Raw genomic sequence first — 20,431 nt, forward strand, 5'->3', positions numbered from 1 at the left:
AAGCAGTCCTAACATGTTCTTGTTTGTCAGCAGTTTTGAGTGGAAGTTGACCAACAGTCTTTCCCTGCGGTTATCCTGACACTCCTTTAAAGTTATCTACAAGTCTAACCCTAACCTTCCTTCTCTAAAAATAACTTCAAATGGTTTTATATTCTAGACTTGTATGGCTATGTCATTGGAGCAAAGATGCAAAGGGGGTAATGTTGGATTTGTACTATTGTTGTTTGCCACCCGACAAATTGTATCTTAGGGATGTCTGTGACAACCTGACAGTCCGTCAGTAGAACGTATTTGAAGCATCTTTTAAACAACTGATACAAACGGATAACAATTGTAACCTTTCTGTGAATCAAAGTAGGCCACCACACAAATACCTTTCACCCTTTCTGAGGTGCCACAGAACCGATCGCAGAAAGCTGTCACCCCGGAACACTACAAACACCAGGAATTGAGATCACAAAGGTTTTTTGTTTGAAACTAGTCCAGAACAACTGATGGACTGTTTCAACCACTGCCAGAATTCCAATACCACTCTTTGAGGAAATGAAAGCCTCTGTAGATTGGGATTTGCTTTGGTGTTAAGATGTGGGCTATCCCCTCCGATGTTTTTCACACTAGTCATTTTGCTGGCACCATCAAGCCTGATCAAGGTATAGCTAAATGTGAACCAAAGTTTTCCCTCACTGAGAACCCTCCCACAGAGTCCGTTAATCTGTTACTCTACGACTCTGACCTTCTTTAGTGGATTTAAAATTTGGTAACCAACATTAACCAGTTGGGGAAAGACTGTAGCTAAACGCCAGTATTTCAAAGTAAAACATTAGAAGGTTTTCAGAGGGGTGAACAGAATTGTCTATGGAAAATGTTTAGGAAATGCCTCAGTCCAACACAGTAAGCAGTTACAAAGATACTCCCTTTTATCATCTTCCAGGTGGTCGAAAGCACTGTGCTCTATGTGGCCATGCATTTCAAATATCCTTCTTTTTTGTGCTGCCTCCTTTTCCATTTTTCTTTCAACACCTTTCTATAGGAAGGCCATTTGTGTCGGTGCACATCAAAAGCCATATCTAGGCTCCTATGATCCATGTGTAGCTCTGCCTGCAATCCTCTCAGAGTCCCCCTCCAGCCAGATGACAGCTTGTCAACATCAAACAGTCCAGTCAGGGGGCTTTGGTTGGGGGTGGGCTCGGGTGCCGACCTGCAAGGTCTTTTGAAACATGTATCGTAATGAGTGACTCGACACTGGCAGCACAGGTGAGGGCTTGTCGTGAGCCGATATCCGTGACCACGCAGCCTTTGAACTTGGCCCAGGACGGAGCGTGGCAGGGCCCTTTGTGAGGGGCCCTTAGAGGCCCAGAGCTGTCAGTGACGATCGAGAGGGCCTGACTGATGGGGGGTCTCTTGCACCAGCCTCAGGTGTCTGACAGGGTGACGGTCGCATGGGCTGTTGGAGTTCGTTGGAGTATTAGGAGATTGTTGGGTATTATACTCTTTGTTACCAAGTACCAGAGAAGTACCAGAGAACTTTCTGCTGAGTGGCATGTATTTTTACTGACATGATCGTGCTCGACAATATTAATAATAATACTAATATATAGAACACTAGCAGGCAATCAGCAGGCCTTACACTTAGGGCTAGGCCTTACACTTAGGGCTAGGCCTTACACTTAGGGCTAGGCCTTACACTTAGGGCTAGGCCTTATACTTAGGGCTAGGCCTTACACTTAGGGCTAGGCCTTACACTTAGGGCTAGGCCTTACACTTAGGGCTAGGCCTTAGTCTCTGACCTCAGTCTTAGTCCCTGACCTTAGTCTTAGTGTCTGAAATTGTGTGCTCTTATTTCAACATAGATATCATGTTTTAACATAATGATAGATATTGGAGCATTACATTTTACCTAAATTGTAAACATTTCTAGCCATTTTTCAGCTTACAGCTCACTAAAAAGGCTAGAAATGGCCATCACTAATCTTACATCCATGTCATATTCCGCAGAAAAAGATTTTTGGTTTTACTCGGCGCAGTTTTTTTCTTGTGACATATTTGGAAGTATTTAATTCACTGGCCCAAAACATAGCCTGTAAAAAAACATTAGTTTCACTTTCACTTTGAAAAGGACAGGTCCTTTTTTTTTTTACACTTCAATAGCTCTGGGGGTTACTTAGAAAATCTGGCACCTTGGAAAAGAGCATCTAGAGAGAGGGGTTTTACACTACGAAGTAATATACCTGCTTGAGTATTCTACAACACTTCAAAAAATGTATAGTAGTGTTAAAAGGCCCTAAGATATGTAAGGTGAATTACTCACTGGGGAATGGTATTTTTGGATAAAGTTGTTTGCAAGTAATTATTGAAGTTGCTGATTGAATTATGATGTAGAAGTCACTGTTCTAAACTACATTTCCTTTGTCCTCATTGTTTAACTGAGCTGTGTATTTTGTCTCTAACAGGGACATACGAAACAACATCATCAGCCGCGTCGAACCAGGGGCTTTTCTTGGACTTCCGTCACTCAAAAGACTGTGAGTATTGTCAGTAGAACCGTAAGCCAGAACATATTTGTTTATTGTCAGGAACATGTTAATGTCTTGGGAGATGTGTACTATAGGTGCTGCCAGCAAGTTCAGTGGGCTGAAGTGGAGTCTAAACTAAGCTCTGTTGCTCGGCATCCAATTTTCACCATTTCCATTATAGCTGAAAGAGATACCTTCACACTGCTATATAGGCTCCCACAAATCCACATTTTGAACTATGTGGGGCTTTTTCTGTTGTTTCTGGTATGTAGCCAACTTTGTTTCAAGTCTAGCCCATCCATTCTCAAAGTGACGGCAGTAAAGAAGCTTTCTTTCAGTTCTTGTGTCCACTTGGGCTTTTGCCAGAGCCCACTGGAAACTACTGCACAAGGCAGTTGAGGCCCTATCTACTATCACACAAAGTGAAAGGGGGATGTGAATGTGTGAGTTAGACACCTTGTGTGTGTGTGTGTGTGTGTGTGTGTGTGTGTGTGTCGGAATCATCTCATACCGGCTAGTCCTTGCCAACATAAACTAGAGCTTGGCTGCTGATACAGAGTAGTGAGTGAGACAGGAAAGACTAGGGGCTTCATTTCCCTGAAGCCCCAGCCATTTTACAATCAACAGTAGAATGTCATCTAAAACTATAGTGGTTTTTCTGTCATCCATACCTACAGTATATATGATTTAGCCAACAATATTTTATATTGAAGAGTCCCATATAACTAAATATCAACGTTGTGTCAAAATGAAATAACCCCCCCCCCCTTCCAAAAATAGATATTCACTTAGATATAACATGTTCGAAGCACACAGCAGTCTTTGAAACGTGTTTGGCAGTGACAATACAATGTACAGGTTGTCAAGAGGTTGATAAATCATTAATTTGGTATTTTCTCTGGCTTTCCCCAACACATCTCTTACATTTCAACCTAGTCCCTCAACTAGCAGAAGTGTGAAAGGAGTATGAATGTGACTAATAATCTTGTGCCTGGTGTTGTAAACAGAAGCCCTGTGGTGGCTGCTGGCCCAGTCAGCCTAGGCCTTCCCCAGCCCTCTGTTTGGTTTCTGGAAAAGGATGATGGAGTTAATTGACAAGGAGGACATGAAAATACTTTTCATGCTCTCTCTGTCTCTCTCTCTGCAGTCACTAGCAAAGGCTCCCGCCAGACTTGCAGTGTATTCTCCCTCTTTCCATCCTTAAGCCAATATTTAATTTCTCCCATCTGTACCTGTCTTCAAAGAGCCTAATTAGACCCCCCCCCCCCCCACCAATTTGCCACTTGCTAGTGGCTAGGCTTAATTGGGGCTGCCTGACTCCTACCCATTTCCTAAGACAGGAGAGGGAAGTCAGACTTACACGCTACAACGCATTTCAACACCTCTTCTCATTGTCAGCACTGGCAATGAATCAAAACCGAGATCAGTCAACGTCCTCAATCCGGCATTTCCATTGTTAGGAAATGTTATATCCTATTTCAAACCAGAAGGATTCAGGCGAATATGAGATGCAACCGATCCACTGTAAATAAATAAGGGGACAAGCTGACGCTGTATGACCGCAAAGTTTGCAAATCGCATTAAGGCTGGGGCCTGGGTGGGTAGTCCCAGCTGTTTGGGGGGAGGGGCTGGGGTGTGGGCTAGCTCCTCCTTCCGGCATTCAGCGAGTAGATAGCCCAGTGTGACATCTATAAGTCGCATTGGACACAATGCAGACGGTGTCCGTGCGGCACTGATCACCTGATGACCAGGTCATGTGCTTCTTGTCGTGACTCTGGGTTTCCCCTAGCAACAGGACCAGCTTCACCTCTCCAGATATTTACCAGAACCGTTTCGGGAAAATAGAAAACATACCCGTGATCAGTGTCTTGGGTAGACCCCCCCCCCCCCCCCTTCTCTGTGCGCCGCGTCGGCCTCTCAGTGACAGCCTTTACGTTCCACCAACAGCTGAACTGTCACTGACCCCGCCTTGTCACTCACACAGCAGGCTATTTCTGCGTCTGCTCACATCGTAACCGACAGCTTGCTCCGGGGTCTTTGCTCCAACCGTAATGTCTAGCTCCGCTCTACAACTTTCATAATTAAAGCGACCCCCAGGTTAGTGTGGATGAGGTTTTCCAGAAGGAAAAGAAAACGAACGCTAGGAGATGTCGACATAAGGACACGGGACCCAACTTCCCGGCTCCAGGATACATTGCGGCGTGTCTAGTGATATGCCCCGGTAGCATTGGCAGGATGGGACTTTATCCCTTTAGCTGAGGACGCACCCCCCCTACCAGGTGATCCTCCTCAGACACAGGATGCCAGCACGACTTCCTGGCAGACTCCAGACCAGGTGGAACAAACCGCCTCGCACAGTCAATTTCCCAGCTGCCTGCCTCCCTATGACCGGCAACAATAATTAGACAGACACCAGGATGTTTAACTAATGCGCCTCACGCTTATTTTCTAGGCTTTTTTTTGGGGTGGGGGGGGGGGGGGGGTGTTATTTGTGTTTTAATGTGTTTGCTGGTGATTCTCCCATGGCATTAAGGCTTGGGTTGTAGCATTTTTAGCATTTTGATGGGTCGTTGTACTGTAAATGTGGTTTGGGTTTGACGAGACCGTGTCATCATATGGATTTCATTAATGCTGACTTGCTTCTTAACATGTAGTCTTACATTTGAGTCATTCGTCTACGTTTGAGTCACTCAGCGGGCCATTCTTTTTCTCCCCAGCTGTATCTTGTTTGTATATACACCCACTTCTTTGATGTTTGATTCTACACCCACAGTGTTTTATGAATGGCCACTTCAAACTCCCTACCTCATCTGTTCCGTTTGGATCTTTAGTTGGTCAAAGTCAGACTGACTATGGAATCTAAATGCAGTCCCAAACATGGTTCCTTTAGGTAGGAGCTCTCGACCACAGATAACGCTAGTAGGCAAATTAGTAGACAAAGTATATTTCTAAGGTACATAAAATAAAGAAATAAAAAACACATTAACAATCATAACATTAAAATAGGCACAGCAATGGGATGAAACAATACTGCTAATTTATGCTTTTGATTACAATTAAAAGCCCCCTAAGAAAAATAGCTAAAAAGCTACAGTAAGTGTTAAGAACTTCCGTCAACAGCTTTAGAGATCCTCAGACCGAGACCATAGTGTCTGAAGGCAGCCTAACCAAAAGTCTTGGCTTTGACCTTTGGAACAAATAAAAATGCACTTGCAGGAGATCTGAGGGACCAATCATGTTAAAAGCATACCAGGCATTTTTTGTTGACCTCAAAGTTTTTTTTTACCACATGATTTCATATAACTCTAGTCTGGTGTATTTCATGCTGTCTGTACAATTTGCGGTGGCTAAAGATTTTCCTACAAAAAATTCAGCTGTTGGGCTTCTAGAACGGAATACAACCTTAAGCTCCTTTTGTTTTGCTTTTTACAGAGATCTGTCCAACAACCGCATCGGCTGCCTCAATGTGGACATATTCAAAGGCCTCACAAGTTTGGTTCGACTGTAAGTAATGGTTCCTTTCTTCTTTATAACTTTTCCTTTCTGCTTATCTCCACAGTGCAGTTCAATTTGCCCCATCATCTTAAAAATAACATTTAATATCCCTCACTAAGGCCTTTGTAAGGACAGTTGCGTCAAATCCACATATTTTGGTTACAGCAACATATTAGAATTATACCCACTGATGTCAGGCATTGATGCAGAAGGACCGTCACCATCTGGGCCCATTCAGCATAGCCTAGAGATAGTTATATTGACATCTAAACCACAAGGGTTTTTGGTGGTTCTCGTACTCGGTAAACACAAAAAAGGTTTTATTGCCTGGCTTGGTCTCAGCCAGGTACTGCGAGAGTAGCATAATACTTAAAATACCTCCTTGGGCGTCACTGCAATAGCTGCAGTACATTATTCTGTCCTTTTCCTGTCGTGTTATCGTGGAGATTGAGATATTCCTTGGCATCGGTGGATTAAACCAATGATGGCTTATGTTTGGGTTCTGATTGCGTCACGTGACAGTTTAGCATAGAATTGACAGTTTAGTGTTGTCAAGATGATTGAAAAAAAAGATAGCATTTGTCATACATGATTGATGGCCTTTTTCTTGTCTTTTCAGATATCTTTCAGGAAACATGTTTTCGTCACTGGCCCAAGGGACGTTTGACAGCTTGGGGGCGTTGAAGACTTTGTATGTATGATTTCTATCTGTTGAAGTACAGTGTGTTTTTTTTTGTGGGGGGTTTTTGGTGCTGGAATACAGTATTGCAGTTTGGAACAGGCTGCTTAATGTCACCCCGTTTACAGCTTTGTATTTCTTTTAATGACAAGGACAAGTTTGATGTCAGACAACAATAGAAGGTTGATGATTTAATGTGTGCCGAAGACAGGAAGCCACAGTGACAGTATGAAGACCAGTAATGTGTCTCAGTGCTGCTTCAGCCTTTCAGCTGCTTTTCATAGAACAAACTTAACCACAACCATGACTAGGAAATTAAAAGGGACTCTGTGTTAAGGAGGACTCCTTTTAACTCACTCTGTCCCTGTGTTAAGGAATACTCCTTTATGAGTGAGCCTATTTAGACTACCTCATACTAACAAAGATACAAATTTAGATTTTACACTACATAAAACTAATGTTGTGTAAAAACGGCGTGTTTGTTTCCAATGTTACTTCAGGGAGTTCCAGACGCCATACCTGCTGTGCGATTGCAACCTGCGGTGGCTGTTGCACTGGATCAAAGACAATAATGTGGGTGTGAAAGACACCAGCTGCTCATATCCTCGCTCCTTGCTTGGCCAGCACATCACCTCCATCAATCCTGAGCTGCTCACCTGTGGTATGAACACGCACACAAACACACACCCACCCACTTATCATAAGAAATCCAGATGAAATCCAGAGAGTTGAATATTGGTTCATGCCTTCACAGAGACATATCGCATAACGACATTGCCACTGCGTGTCCATCCCGGAAGTTAACCAGATTCGTGCATTGTGAGCTCACACTGATTTTTGTCAGTAAGCTGAGAGACACATTGGTATATCTTCTTTTCATTCCCCTTGTACCTGGCTACTGGGGGAAGTTGGGAATGTTGTGTCTGTGTATTGTATGATAGGCCTAACCCTTTATTGTTGTGACTTTGTCACAGGGACATTATATTATCTGCTAAACAGAAAATTGAATGGTTGCAGAGATTCAGCTACCATTCATGCACTTTAGTCTACACAGCGTCATGAAACAAGAAAAACTGCAACGGTAAAAATACCTTCCCTAAAACGAAAGATAAAGAGTTAACATTCAACTAGACCGTTTATCATGAAACAGAGTTCTACGTTCTTACTTCCTCGAGTGCCTTTATGGAGACAGTGTATCAACTCTCTTGTAATTAGCTTGGAGATTTGAATGTGAGCTGAAGATGGACGATTTACATTATCTTCCATAAGTGCTGTAATCCAGTAGCCTTATGATAGCAGGTCTAATGTAGTGTAGGAATGAAGCCAGAGGTGATATGTTAAAGAGGCATTTTATTAATATAAAGTTGCAAATTTGCTCCTCTTAACATATCCCCTGACAAGTTGTAATGTGCTTGGTAGATTCTTGAGGAGGTTAGGCTACCAATGTCTTTTTGAGCACTGATCTGATGTCGGCCTACTTGTATCCAGTGGCAGAGTAGATGGCAGGGGAACCCGTCGCATGGGTTCATGGTGACATTAGGTATGGTACGCTAGGCTACGACAGAGCACGCACTCATAAACGCACAAACACCTGAACATTGCTGATTAATCACGCTGATAGCAGGGCAGAGAAGGCCACAGACCCTAATTTAGGCGTTGGTCGGTCTCAGCGCCACACCCACGCCACGGATAAGGCGTAGGTGACACATCCTCACACAGGACAGGTCTGGATCGTGCTCCGCTCCGTAGATCTGGCCCTGTTCTGACTGGCTGCCATGTGTCAGGAATTGGACTCCAATGTCCAATGTCACCGTTGACCAGGGGAGTTACGGCAGTATGGAGCAGTGCAGCATTTGCTTGTGCCTTATCCGGTTGGCACTTGTCACCGCACCGGTTAGAAAGTATGAGGCACAGCTTGCGAGTGAAGACGTGTGACCCGAATGATAAATGGGACCTACATTTTACCATTGAAAGGTTCTCCCGAAGAGAGAGAGACACACACACACACACTGAAGCAGACACACACTAACAAAAGAAGTGTAGACGAAAAATCTCAAAAATGCCTTTCCCAACCTCCAGACGCGCCTCTGGAGCTGCCCTCCTTCCAGCTGACGCCGTCACAGCGCCAGATCGTGTTTCAGGGCGACAGCCTGCCCTTCCAGTGCCAGGCCTCATTCGTGGCGGAGGACATGCAGGTGCTGTGGTACCAGGACGGCCGCATGGTAGAGCCTGACGCCGCCCAGGGCATCTTCATCGAGAAGAGCATGGTGCAGAACTGCTCCCTCATCGCTAGGTGAGGGGGCCACTGCCTGTTTGTTTGGGTTTTTTTTGGGGGGGGGGCATATAAATGCTCATTGGTTGTTTCCAGTCAGCACTCATGGCCACTTTCGATCAGTGAAGCGATAGCACAAGGCAGCCAGGGGGGGCCTCTTATGGACTGGAATTGGAGACATCAGAGATGACCCAGTCTTCCAAAAGATATCCCCTCATTTAGTGATTTGATGAAGGTGGTGGACAGCGCTTTAACACGTTGGTCCCAAATCTCCCACTGGTCCCGAGGTCTGATGACTATGAAGGCCGTAGCCTATGATTCTCATCATCTTCACACTCATTGTCATCCTGGAAGAGACACAATTATGAACCCTCTTCGAGCCTTTCCACTTCCCGTCTTCATCCTAAATCAAGGTCAACTGCTCAGGATCTCTAGAAATGACAGAGCATGACAGGATGTTCACTGCGTTATTGTATCACGCAGTCCGCCTGTATGGAAGCGTCTGCATAGTTCGTGATCCCACACTTGTTTATTCTGCTTTTTTCTTTAATTTGTCACCAGTCTGTATATTTTATACTTGTTTTATCAACGTGCTCTCCACTGTTATTCCCAGCGCGTTGACCATCTCTAACATCCAGCCCGGTTCTACGGGGAACTGGGAGTGCCGTGTGAGAACCAGCCGAGGGAACACCACACGCACCGTGCACATCGTTGTGCTGGAGAGCTCGGCCAAGTACTGCCCACCTGACAGAGTGTCCAACAATAAAGGAGACTTCCGGTGAGGGCTGATACATTCAGTGTCACACGATACGCTGTGCCAGGTTATCTGTCTGTTTCAAGTAAATGTCTATTCTGATACCAATCTACCTGGAATGGATGGTACTCGTTGAGGTAAACAAGTTTGTAAATGACGGATGTGTGTGTGACAAGCTCCCCTCTGACACCCCCTAGTGGCTGAATGTCAGCGTTGTAAGTAATAATATCTGGGCTTTGTAATGGTGTGACTAAATAAACACAACTCAGTTGAGTTAATATCTGAAAGCATCTGAGCGGTAAATCTAAGAAGTACTGGGATGGAACGGAATCTGTCCACAGTCAAATTTGATGATCGGAATAGTGAGCAGCAGCTGTTTGCTCACGAATACTTTTCTGAAACCGCGTGAATCATGCTACCACGTTGTGACAAACCCACGTTTCCCAGAAAGTCACCGTCTCTTTCTCTCTCTCTCTCTCAGGTGGCCTCGCACCCTGGCGGGCATCACAGCCTACCTGCCCTGCAACAAGTTGGCATCGGGCGCAGGAATATACTCGGGCTCGCTGATCGACGAGCGGCGGGCGTGGCGGCGCTGCGACCGCGGGGGTCTGTGGGCCGAGGATGACTACTCCCGATGCCAGTACCAGAAGGACGTCACCCGGGTCCTCTACATCATCAACCAGGTGACCATGACACTGATCCACCTGCCCTCTTGTGTTTGTCTTTGTTTGGCTCAATCCCCATCTCTGTCCTCATCAACCGTCGCCGGTCTGTTTGGGCTGTTTTTTTTTCATTCCTTAAGCGTGTTAACTTGAAGCTTTCAGCCTCTGGTTCATTCCTTCTAAAGCAATGCCTATGTGTGTTTGTGCGTTTTTGTGTGTGTGTGTGTGTTTTAGATGCCTCTGAACATGACAAACGCTGTGATCACGGCCCGGCAGCTGCTCGTTTACACGGTGGAGGCCGCCAACTTCTCAGACAAGATGGATGTTATCTTTGTGGCCGAGATGATCGAGAAGTTTGGCAAGTTTGCGGAGAAATACAAGGAGGTGAGTCTCCGCATTTGTGTGATCGAGGTGTGAACAGACCACAGGCTAGTCTTTTCCAGCTTGCTGCTGACATTCGGGGTCCTTGCTGTTATTCTGGTACTCATAGTGCAGACAGAGCAACCTCATCCTGTTTAAATCCACCCACTAAGGAATCTGAATGAGGGCAGATAAGATTGGATCTCGAATTAAGGATTGTTCGTGTCGAGCTGTGTGGAAGGAATGCAGAACAAGGCCGGTTCAGGTTTCTTTGCCGGTTGGGTTTCCATGGGGATGGCTTCCTGTAGGAGTTTACAGACATTGGGAAAGGCATTAATGTCACACCTGGTCGAGAGCCATGTGCCCTCTTTCTGCACTCACTGAGATGGCCCTGAGAGAAATCAAAGGCTAACATTCAGATTTTTCCATGGTTAGGAAAACCTAAATGTTTGTTTTAATTGGTATACCTGGTCTATGCAAGTGCCTGCATGTCCATTTTGGTGTTCAGATTATATACTAAATCGAAAACTATACTGGACTTTTATGAACTTATATGTTATCTGAAATATGCATGTTTTCTTAAACTAACAGACTGCATATAACTGCAGTTTTGGTTTCTTCGTATTTACATTGTGTGTGTTTTCTCCCTGTACTCAGCTGGGGGATGTAATGGTGGATATCTCCAGTAACTTGATGCTAGCTGATGAACGGGTGCTGTGGATGGCCCAGCGCGAGGCCAGGGCCTGTTCACGCATTGTGGAATGTCTTCAGAGGATTGCCGTACATCGCCTAACCAGCGGAGCTCAGGTCTACTCCACCGTAAGATCATGGCCCCCCCCCCCCCCCATCACGCGAACGCATCGGCCACCCGGGGGAACCGTTCAGTGTGGCCTTGTGCATTTCACTTACCTGTGGTCTCTTCCTAGAACTCCCATAACATCGCCCTGGAGGCCCACGCCGTCAAGGCGAGCAGCTTCAACGGCATGACCTGCACGCTGTTCCAGAAGCTGATGCCGGACCGCATCGCTCTCAGAGACTTGGACGGCAACCCGGACCGCCAGCTCAGCTTCAAGTGCAACGTCACCAGCACCCTGTCCAGCCTGGCCCTGAAGGTCAGTCCCCCCCCCCCCGGAAACTAACACGGGGGAGTGTCTATTTCAGTTCTCACGAAAAGACCCTGTAAAGTAACCCAGTTCACACTTTGTTGCGGTGAGGTTCATTCAAACAGGACCCCGTACTGTAGGAGTGCATGCAGCGTCTGTGTGTAAATTGTCGCATACACGTGTTTAACGGAGTCTGTGCCCTTACTCCCTTTCATCTTCTACATACCGGTCTCTCTAGCTTCTCCTTGCTGCTGTCCTGTCTTACAAAACCCTTTTATCTTCTACATACCGGTCTCTCTAGCTTCTCCTAGTTGCTGTCCTGTCTTACAAAAATAGATTTAACTTAATTAAAAGAATACCGTCATTTCCAGTTCGTAAACTGCGTCTTTTTCAACCACACCGGTTAATATAGGGGTGTGGTTAATACACAAGTTGACATTTTTAAAAAAACGTTTCTGTCGGTGAACTTGTTCACAGATGACTGCTTGGCGTCATAGAGCTCTCAGAAACTCATGTCGCAAATATGATACAATTGGCGTTACAGTGTTTTTGGTAGAGCCCTGTGACAATTTAATATTAATGTACGAGTCATAATTCTCCAGGAAAATGCAGTTTATATATAGGTGTGGTTAATACTCTGGTTTGTATACATACAAAGCTATAAAATGAATGGTGCGGGTTATAAACGGGTATTTACAGTAACAATGTATAGACTTTAAGTATGTATGAAATTTACCGAATGCATTTTATTCTCCATTCAGTTTCACATTCATTGGCCTTGAGTTTGCATAATAAAAGTAGTAAAATCTAACAACTGATTCCTTTGTAGCCTAATTAGTCATTTGAATTGAAAACAGCTCAAAGTTGTCATGTGAGGTTCACCCACAACACTGATCTATGGACAGCTTACCATATAACCAATTTACCATTCATTTGAAATGCTGAAATCCTCCAACTGTATGGTAGCCTCAATCGTAATTTGTCCCTCGGTGGGATTAACACGGTCCTTCGTATCTCCCAGAACACCATAGTTGAAGCCTCCCTGCATCTGCCTCCCTCGCTGTTCTCCCAGTACTCCGTCCCCGGCCAGGCTGACGACACTGTCTACAAGCTCCACCTGCTGGCCTTCCGCAACGGCAAGCTCTTCCCCTCCACGGGCAACTCCACTCTGCTGGCTGACGGGGGGAAGCGGAGAAACGTGGCCACCCCTGTGCTCTTGGCCAAGATAGGTGAGTCTGAGTAGAACCCCTACTGTACCAATATAGTATTACAAGTTTATGTTATGCCGTTGTGTTTTCGCGAAAACCGATACCTAAACTGTGGTGAACGGCTTTTTACTACAAAAGAGCTCCTCTGACCGCTGCACCACCTGGGTATTGTTTGCTTTTAGATATGGTTTAAGACTGAGTTTTGCGATATGGGCACTATACGTTTGTTAATACTTTAACCAATATATATTAATTAATGCTTTCTTCAAACATGATTTAGAGATTCATCTGTAATTTAACATATGAAAAAGCTGAACTTGTATTTGGTAAAAATGTGAGGCCAATATATTCTCTTAAGTATGGGTGAAAAGGCCATATGTTTTGGGCCACTGGTCTCAGTAAATGAGGGTAAGCACCAGGATATGCGGCTTGTTTACATTATGCTACAGTTTCCAAGACATATCGAAGATGACTCGAGACGCTAGATTATTTTGTTGTGTAAACCTGCAGATATCGTTAGCTCGAGACCCCACCTTCCGAGGTAGGGTGAGACACATTTTCAAGCCATGACGAACATCTCACTCTTTCCTGATTGGCCAGAGGGTTTCCCACTTCAAGGCCTGCGGGTCCCGGTGAACGCCACACTGAGGAGATTTTCCCGCGGCTCGGACGCTGTGCCTGCCTGCTGGAACTTCAGCCTGCTGGGTGGGCAGGGTGGCTGGCAGAGCGAAGGCTGCCGGGTCCTCAGCCACCACGACAACTTCACCACGCTCTCCTGCGATTCCCTCGGCAACTACGCCGTACTGATGGTGAGTGGGTACAGCCAGTTTGCCCGGGTGACAACAGGCGATTTAGTTCAAACGTTAGGACTACTTCTACGGGAAATTTAGTTCACTTCCTGTTTTCTCATCTTCCGAGTATTAGGATTCGGATTCTTGATAATGCTGATTCTCTGAGAGATTTGAGAGGTTTTGGAAGGCAACAGCCCTACACGTGTTTGGGTTCAGAACTCCTGTTTACTTTCAGCCTAAACATATTTGCTCCCTGAGAAAATTGTTTCCCTCAGGGTTTGTTTGTTGTTGCGTGACAGACCGGCTGAGGCGTTGACATTCCAAAATGTTGTGCGCATCCACAGGATCTCACTGGGGTGGAGTATTTCTCCCCCAGCATAGTGCCTCTCCATCCAGTAATCTACGTCACAGCCATTGTCCTGCTCCTCTGTCTGCTGACCATCATCGTCAGCTACATCTACCACCACAGGTAACGCCTCCACCCGCTTTCTCATCATGCTAGTGGAGTCCGATGGATGTCGCAGATCCCTTTTACCAGTAGCACCGTGCCAAAATAATGTTTAGTACCAATTTAGCGGACAGTGTTAGGATTGATAGCCACTCACCACACCACAGGCACATCTCTACTACACCGAACCCATTTAAAATTTTAAACAGATTGGAAATGAATCAAATAAATAGCCATTATACCTAGGGGCCCTCACAACAACCTGCAACGGATTGTGGACCGTCGTAGATTGTGGCTCGCTTTCCCTCCCTCTGGGTCCAGTGCTCTAGGATGAATCTCACCATGTTGGCTATGTGTGGTTTCGCCACCAGGTCTGTTCGCATTAGCCGTAAATTCTGGCACATGCTGGTCAACCTCTGCCTTCACATCTTCCTCACCTGTGGCGTCTTCGTCGGCGGTATTAACCAGACACGCTATGCCAGTGTGTGCCAAGCCGTGAGTGTTACCCCGCACCATAGCCCTCGGTGGCCCTGTCCACGGTTTTCCACCTTTCACTTCTCCAAACACATTGGCTGACTTCCTGATTGAGCGGGCAGTGTCACCGTTGTTTGTCCAGTCTGGGATCTTTAATGGGGACTGGGTTGGGTGGTGTATTCCTTTCAGGTGGGCATCGTTCTGCACTACTCTACCCTGGCCACAGCCCTGTGGGTGGGCGTGACTGCACGCAACATCTACAAGCAGGTGACCCGCAAGGCCAAGCGCTACGAAGAGCTGGATGAGCCCCCGCCTCCTCCACGACCAATGCTGAGGTAAAATACTACACTTCCCATAATGCAAATGGCTTTAATTGCTAAATTAGGCAAACTGCGTGGTTTGTGGACCTGTACTGTGTATACAGAATGTTACTAGTGCAAGTCGCTATGGATGATATTTTCGGCTGTATTACTTCAGACAGTGTCAGACCTGGTACCATGAAGGGTTGTGGGCTTGACTGGAGAACACAATCCTCTCAAACACAATCAGTTATTGGCTATCGAGAGATGCGCCCTTTAAATTATGGAGGGAATTTTGATCTCTCTGTGCATCATGATCGTCCTATTATAAATACCCCTTTTTTCCATGCACAATTCTCTGTTGGAGTGTATTACAAATAGAAAATGTTGTTCATATAATAGGTTGCATGGACGTAAGAATACTTAGCGGTGAGTATATTGAATTACAGTACAACAGTGGTGTGGACCATTGTTTTTTCCCCATAACCAAATGTTCTTGTCATCCTTTACAATAAGATGTTAATACTTGAGTTGTTTCTTCTATATATGTTTTTATATGTGACTTGAAGTTGGTTAATGTCCACATGGTGTCAGTATAGAGGCCTGAAGCACAAATTCCACCTCTCTGTTCAACTCCTAGCAAGATCTCCTTATGTGTCAACACTTAACAGTCCCAATAATGTATTTTCCTACTCCTTTCTCCTACCAGGTTCTACCTAATCGGCGGAGGGATACCGATCATCGTCTGTGGCATAACTGCAGCCGCCAACATCAAAAACTATGGTAGCCGGATCAACGCACCATAGTAAGTAGTGCCAGTCTGTCACGTTGTGCCAATTACAAGCTTCAACTGTATACTGGGTTTATGGAAATACTTCGGTTTTATCTGGCCTGAAGGCTTTGTGCAAGAACTGTATCCAAGAGAAATAACTTTCTTATCGACTGGCCAAAATACATGTGTGCTTGGTTTCATGCTAATGAAAAATATTTAGCAGGGGTAGAACATTTTGAATCCCTGTGAAGTCTGATTTGGAGGGACTATTTATAGTGTTTCTCTGGCACCTCGCTTCTTTCCTTCTCTAACGGTTTCTTATTCTCTTTACCACTCTCATTCTCATGCTATTTCTGTCTTTTGCTTTCCCTTTCTCGTCCTTGCTCTTTGTCTCGCTCCATGGTGACAGCAGCTTGAGTTACATAAGCACATCGAGAAGTCTGGACTCGTATCTGGATGAAGTCTTTGGAGTTCAATTAATTTGCTGCTACCGAGACGAATGAAATCCGCCCCGTTGAAATGTTACCAGGGCAGATACTCAGAACAGAAATAGCAGGACACTTAATGCGAAGACCCAAAGCGTTAATGTGTCTTTACCTAATTGAGATATAAGGGCTTGAGTCAAACTTCAAAGGACGATTCATTTATTGTATTATTTTTGTATAGGTTTTGGGGTCATTTGAATGGGTGGCACTTGAGTCATCCGGTGACTCACTCTAAAGGGTTATGTTGCTTTGTCGCCCCCATGTTTCATATCGACTCAGCAGCATCATGCAATGTGTGTGTGCTGTATTCTGTTTGTTCCACGTTTAACCCTCTTTCTTGTGTCTCTAGCTGCTGGATGGCGTGGGAGCCAAGCCTGGGGGCCTTCTACGGCCCTGTTAGCTTCATCGTTTTTGTGGACTGCATGTACTTCCTTAGCATCTTGCTCCAGCTGCGACGCCACCCCGAGCGGCGCTACGAGCTGAAGGAGCCTGCTGAGGAGCAGCAGCGGCTGGCCGGAGACACTCCAGCCGCCCTCCTCCACGTCGCGTCATTGTCCACAGTGTCGGCTCCCCACGCCGTGTCCCTGTCGGCCCTGGAGAACGAGCACACGTTTGCCGCGCAGCTCCTGGGCGCGGCGGCGACCCTGGGTCTTTACGCTGCGCTGTGGGTGTTCGGTGCCCTGTCTGTGTCCCAGGAGAGGCCGGCCGACCTGGCGTTCTCCTGCCTGTTCGGCGTGGCGGCGCTGGCCCTGGGCGGCTTCCTGACGGCGCACCACTGTGTCAACCGCCAGGACCTGAGGCGACACTGGGCCCAGACTTGTTGCCGAGGGAGACGGGCCTACTCGGCCCAGGAGGATGCCCTGCTGCCGCTCGCCGGGGCCTCCACGGCGTCTGCTGCCGGGTCGGTCGGCAGGAGCAACGGTGAGGCGGCTAAGTCCGTCCACAGCAGTGGCGAGTCGTCCTGCACCAACCGGAGCGCCCCCAGCTTACGAAGCCCCGCCCAGGGAAGTAAACTGACCAATTTGCACGCGGAAGCGGCGCAGAACCGGTCCCTGCCCCTCTTGCCCCTGCCAGTGCCGGGGAACGGATCCGCCCTGCTGGACAACAGCCTGACGGAGCACTCGGCGGACAACGAGATCAAGATGCACGTGGCGCCCGTGGAGGTGCAGTTCCGGCCCGTCAACGGCGGTAACCACGCCGGCGGCGTCGCCAACGGACACGCAGGCCGGCATCACAAGAACAGGGCGCGGGCCCACCGGGCCAGCCGGCTGACAGTGCTGCGCGAGTACGCCTATGATGTGCCGACCAGCATTGACGGCAGCGTGCAGAGCGCCCCCCACCGGCGGCATCGCCACGAACACCACGACAGCCAGCAGGCACGAAGCAGCCGCCGGGCCGCCTACATGGCCTACCGGGAGCGCCACCAGAGCCAGATGCAGCAGGACAGCAGCGACGCCAGCACGTCCCTCCCCCGGCGCTCGCGCTATGCCGACAAGGGAGGGGGTGGTGTTCTGGGCAATGGGGTTGTCGGGGGGGTGGGGCGCGAAAGCACAGGGACATCGGTTGGAGCGGGCGGCGAAGGAGAAAGCGAGGGGTTCGGGACTGCGGCGAGCGTGACAAGTAAAGAAAGTCGTGGCGTCAAGCAGCCCAATAACACTGACCTGCCGGAGGTCCAGTCCAAGTCGTACGGGCTCAACCTGGCGACGCAGAATGGCGCGGTTAAAGACAACGGGCAGATCGTCCCCTTGATCAACACAGAGAGCTCGACCTCGGCCAACATTAAGACTGGCTTGTGGAAACACGAAACTACCGTGTAGCAAATGTTTTCTGCACCAAAGACTGCATATCACATGCTATCTCCCTTCAACTGTGAAATGTTTGTTTCTATCATTGTTATTTTTTAGATTGACCATTGGGGAAAAAATGAGCTATTCAAAATATAGGAAAATTAGTCAGAATATTTTGAATTTGTGAAAGTGTGTTTTGGATGCCAGTTGTCAGTGTCTTTAGTAGACATTTTGCAAATGTTCTATTTTTGTATCATTTAATCCTGAATGGTTATGCTGTTCTGTAATTCCGTAAGTGAAACTGCATGGTCTGTGTTCTTGCCCTGTCCATATCCATTGGGCTGGTTCTTTTTTATTTTCTAGTTTAAGCGTAATAAACTAAACATTTCTAATTTCACTTACGTTATTGAAAGTCTCTCATTCCCCAAAACTGTCACAACCTGCATTAGTCCAGTAATGACAACCGGCAGTGTCATGGAACACAATGTGTTGATATGAGATGGAATCCAGTTCTCAGCTATGGTTCTAATCCATTTATTAGTTAATATCTTGGGTCTAGATGTTTACAGTACAACACCTATTAATTATTAATCTGTATTTTTCTCAGCTGTTCTGTGAAGGTCATGGTAAAAGAAAGTTAGAATTCATTCATTAATAAAAGATTGATTCCCAGTCACAAAGAACACGGTAAGTAAAGCCATTACTGATTTTCTGCTAATGATCTATTTCAACGCATTTTTCAGGTGGGCAAAGACATATCACCCAGACGTCTTGAAAGAGAAACTGTAATAAGACCTTTGAATAATGTATTGAGTCGTTACGGTTTGTCTTGGCTTCCTCCAGTTATATCCTCCAGTCAGGTTCTCTCTAGTTTCTATAGCCACAAAGTTGTTATTGAAAATAAAAATTGTATTAGCCTTAGGAGTTTAACAGTGTGGTAAGGATAATATATTATGAATTGTAGAACGTTGTGACTATAGAAGCTAATGACGATCATCCAATTCAACGAGATATAGATAGATTTTGATGTGTTCTACAATGTACAATTGAAGTCATTAAGTTGACACTCTAATCCAGAACAACATACACACATCACTACATACCCATAGTATGCAATAATGTATAATATAGTACTTTTGTTATTGCGTGGGGGGGGCAGTTGTTTTTCTTCATCTAGTAGCTTTTATTTCACCACCTGTTAATGAATGCCTGAGAGTGACCATTCACTACTTATAGAAGAAGGACAGCAAACGTTGAGGGATTCGTCGTTTGAATATTCTTATTACTGCCTACTGTGCCCGGATGAAACATCTGGTTTGTTGTGGAAAAATGCCAAGGGAATGATTGAAACCTTCTAAAAAGTCAAGCCATCTGTGCTGATTCCATACCATGGGAATATGATTTTGGATTTCATTACGATCCCGATTACCTACAGCTTCTGACAGTAGCTAATCTTCCTGGGTTCTAAACAAAACATGGTGACACAATACATAACAGTCAGATACAGACCCAGGATTACTTCTGTACAAAAATAATATTGCAATTCTGTCATCATGGACAAGTATATACAGCTGTTTCATTAAATGCTACTCTCACAACATTTTTTGTCTGGTAAGCAACACTGCTCAAAGCTCTGCACTGAATTGGGTCAAAATTGGGTTACAATTCAGGGATATATTCATTTTGCCAAAAGAAGCGTTTTAGGTAGTTCAGTAACAGGATGTAATATTTGTTATAACCTTTCGTTAATCTTTAATGATCATTATTATTTCTTTGTTGAAATGGAAATAATTGTAGTTCTCTGCAGGTAGAACTATTACTTTAATCAAATTGACATTTCATCAGTATAAGTTTCTATCTGCAATTGTACTGTAAATAACAGTTACAAATATCTGAAATTTGATTTTGATACTATGATACTGTGACACTGTTTTGTAGTGAAGAACTGCCTAGAAAACAGTTTGGAGTTATGCTACTGTATGTGAAAACTTTGATGCTCAGTATCGCAGGACTCTGTTCTACACAGATATAAAATTCCATTCCCAAGGTCACAAGATGCGGTTATCTGTCTCAAACTGTCTGTAGAAACATAAATACTGTATATGACCTGGAGCGTCCTAATTACCTTCCACTTCAGATGTCTAGATTTAAATATAAATTGGCAGTCAGAGTCTCTTATGATTATGCCAGTGTCAAACACAGCAGTAATGTAGTAAAATATGGCATTCTTAGTCTGAGCCATGCTTGTTTATTTCAAATATATTATTATTTGCTTTAGGAAAACCAGTTGCCTCATTGGACTTACTTTACCTGATGTTTTATGTTGAAT

At 45.7% G+C, this 20,431-nt stretch overlaps 1 protein-coding gene across 2 annotated transcripts in view; it reads left to right on the top strand.

Moving 5' to 3' along the window:
- Nucleotides 1-18,499, top strand: part of adgra3 (adhesion G protein-coupled receptor A3) — a 35,853-nt gene extending 17,354 nt beyond the window's left edge. The window contains exons 3-19 of one of the 2 annotated variants that reach the window (XM_013140463.3): nt 2,451-2,522; nt 5,946-6,017; nt 6,628-6,699; nt 7,188-7,348; nt 8,767-8,980; nt 9,573-9,737; nt 10,195-10,396; nt 10,610-10,759; nt 11,393-11,554; nt 11,662-11,847; nt 12,860-13,067; nt 13,647-13,855; nt 14,182-14,306; nt 14,657-14,780; nt 14,949-15,094; nt 15,768-15,863; nt 16,665-18,499. In XM_013140463.3, the coding sequence (XP_012995917.2) occupies nt 2,451-2,522; nt 5,946-6,017; nt 6,628-6,699; nt 7,188-7,348; nt 8,767-8,980; nt 9,573-9,737; nt 10,195-10,396; nt 10,610-10,759; nt 11,393-11,554; nt 11,662-11,847; nt 12,860-13,067; nt 13,647-13,855; nt 14,182-14,306; nt 14,657-14,780; nt 14,949-15,094; nt 15,768-15,863; nt 16,665-18,132 (3,832 nt within the window). In that variant the 3' untranslated portion in view covers nt 18,133-18,499. Of the gene's footprint in view, nt 1-2,450; nt 2,523-4,485; nt 4,849-5,945; nt 6,018-6,627; nt 6,700-7,187; nt 7,349-8,766; nt 8,981-9,572; nt 9,738-10,194; nt 10,397-10,609; nt 10,760-11,392; nt 11,555-11,661; nt 11,848-12,859; nt 13,068-13,646; nt 13,856-14,181; nt 14,307-14,656; nt 14,781-14,948; nt 15,095-15,767; nt 15,864-16,664 lie in introns of those variants that run through there. The other variant, XM_013140464.4, reaches the window with a different exon arrangement.
- Nucleotides 18,500-20,431: the final 1,932 nt, after the last annotated feature.

Source organism: Esox lucius, chromosome 24 (assembly GCF_011004845.1).
Source record: "Esox lucius isolate fEsoLuc1 chromosome 24, fEsoLuc1.pri, whole genome shotgun sequence".
NCBI classification, from domain to species: domain Eukaryota; kingdom Metazoa; phylum Chordata; class Actinopteri; order Esociformes; family Esocidae; genus Esox; species Esox lucius.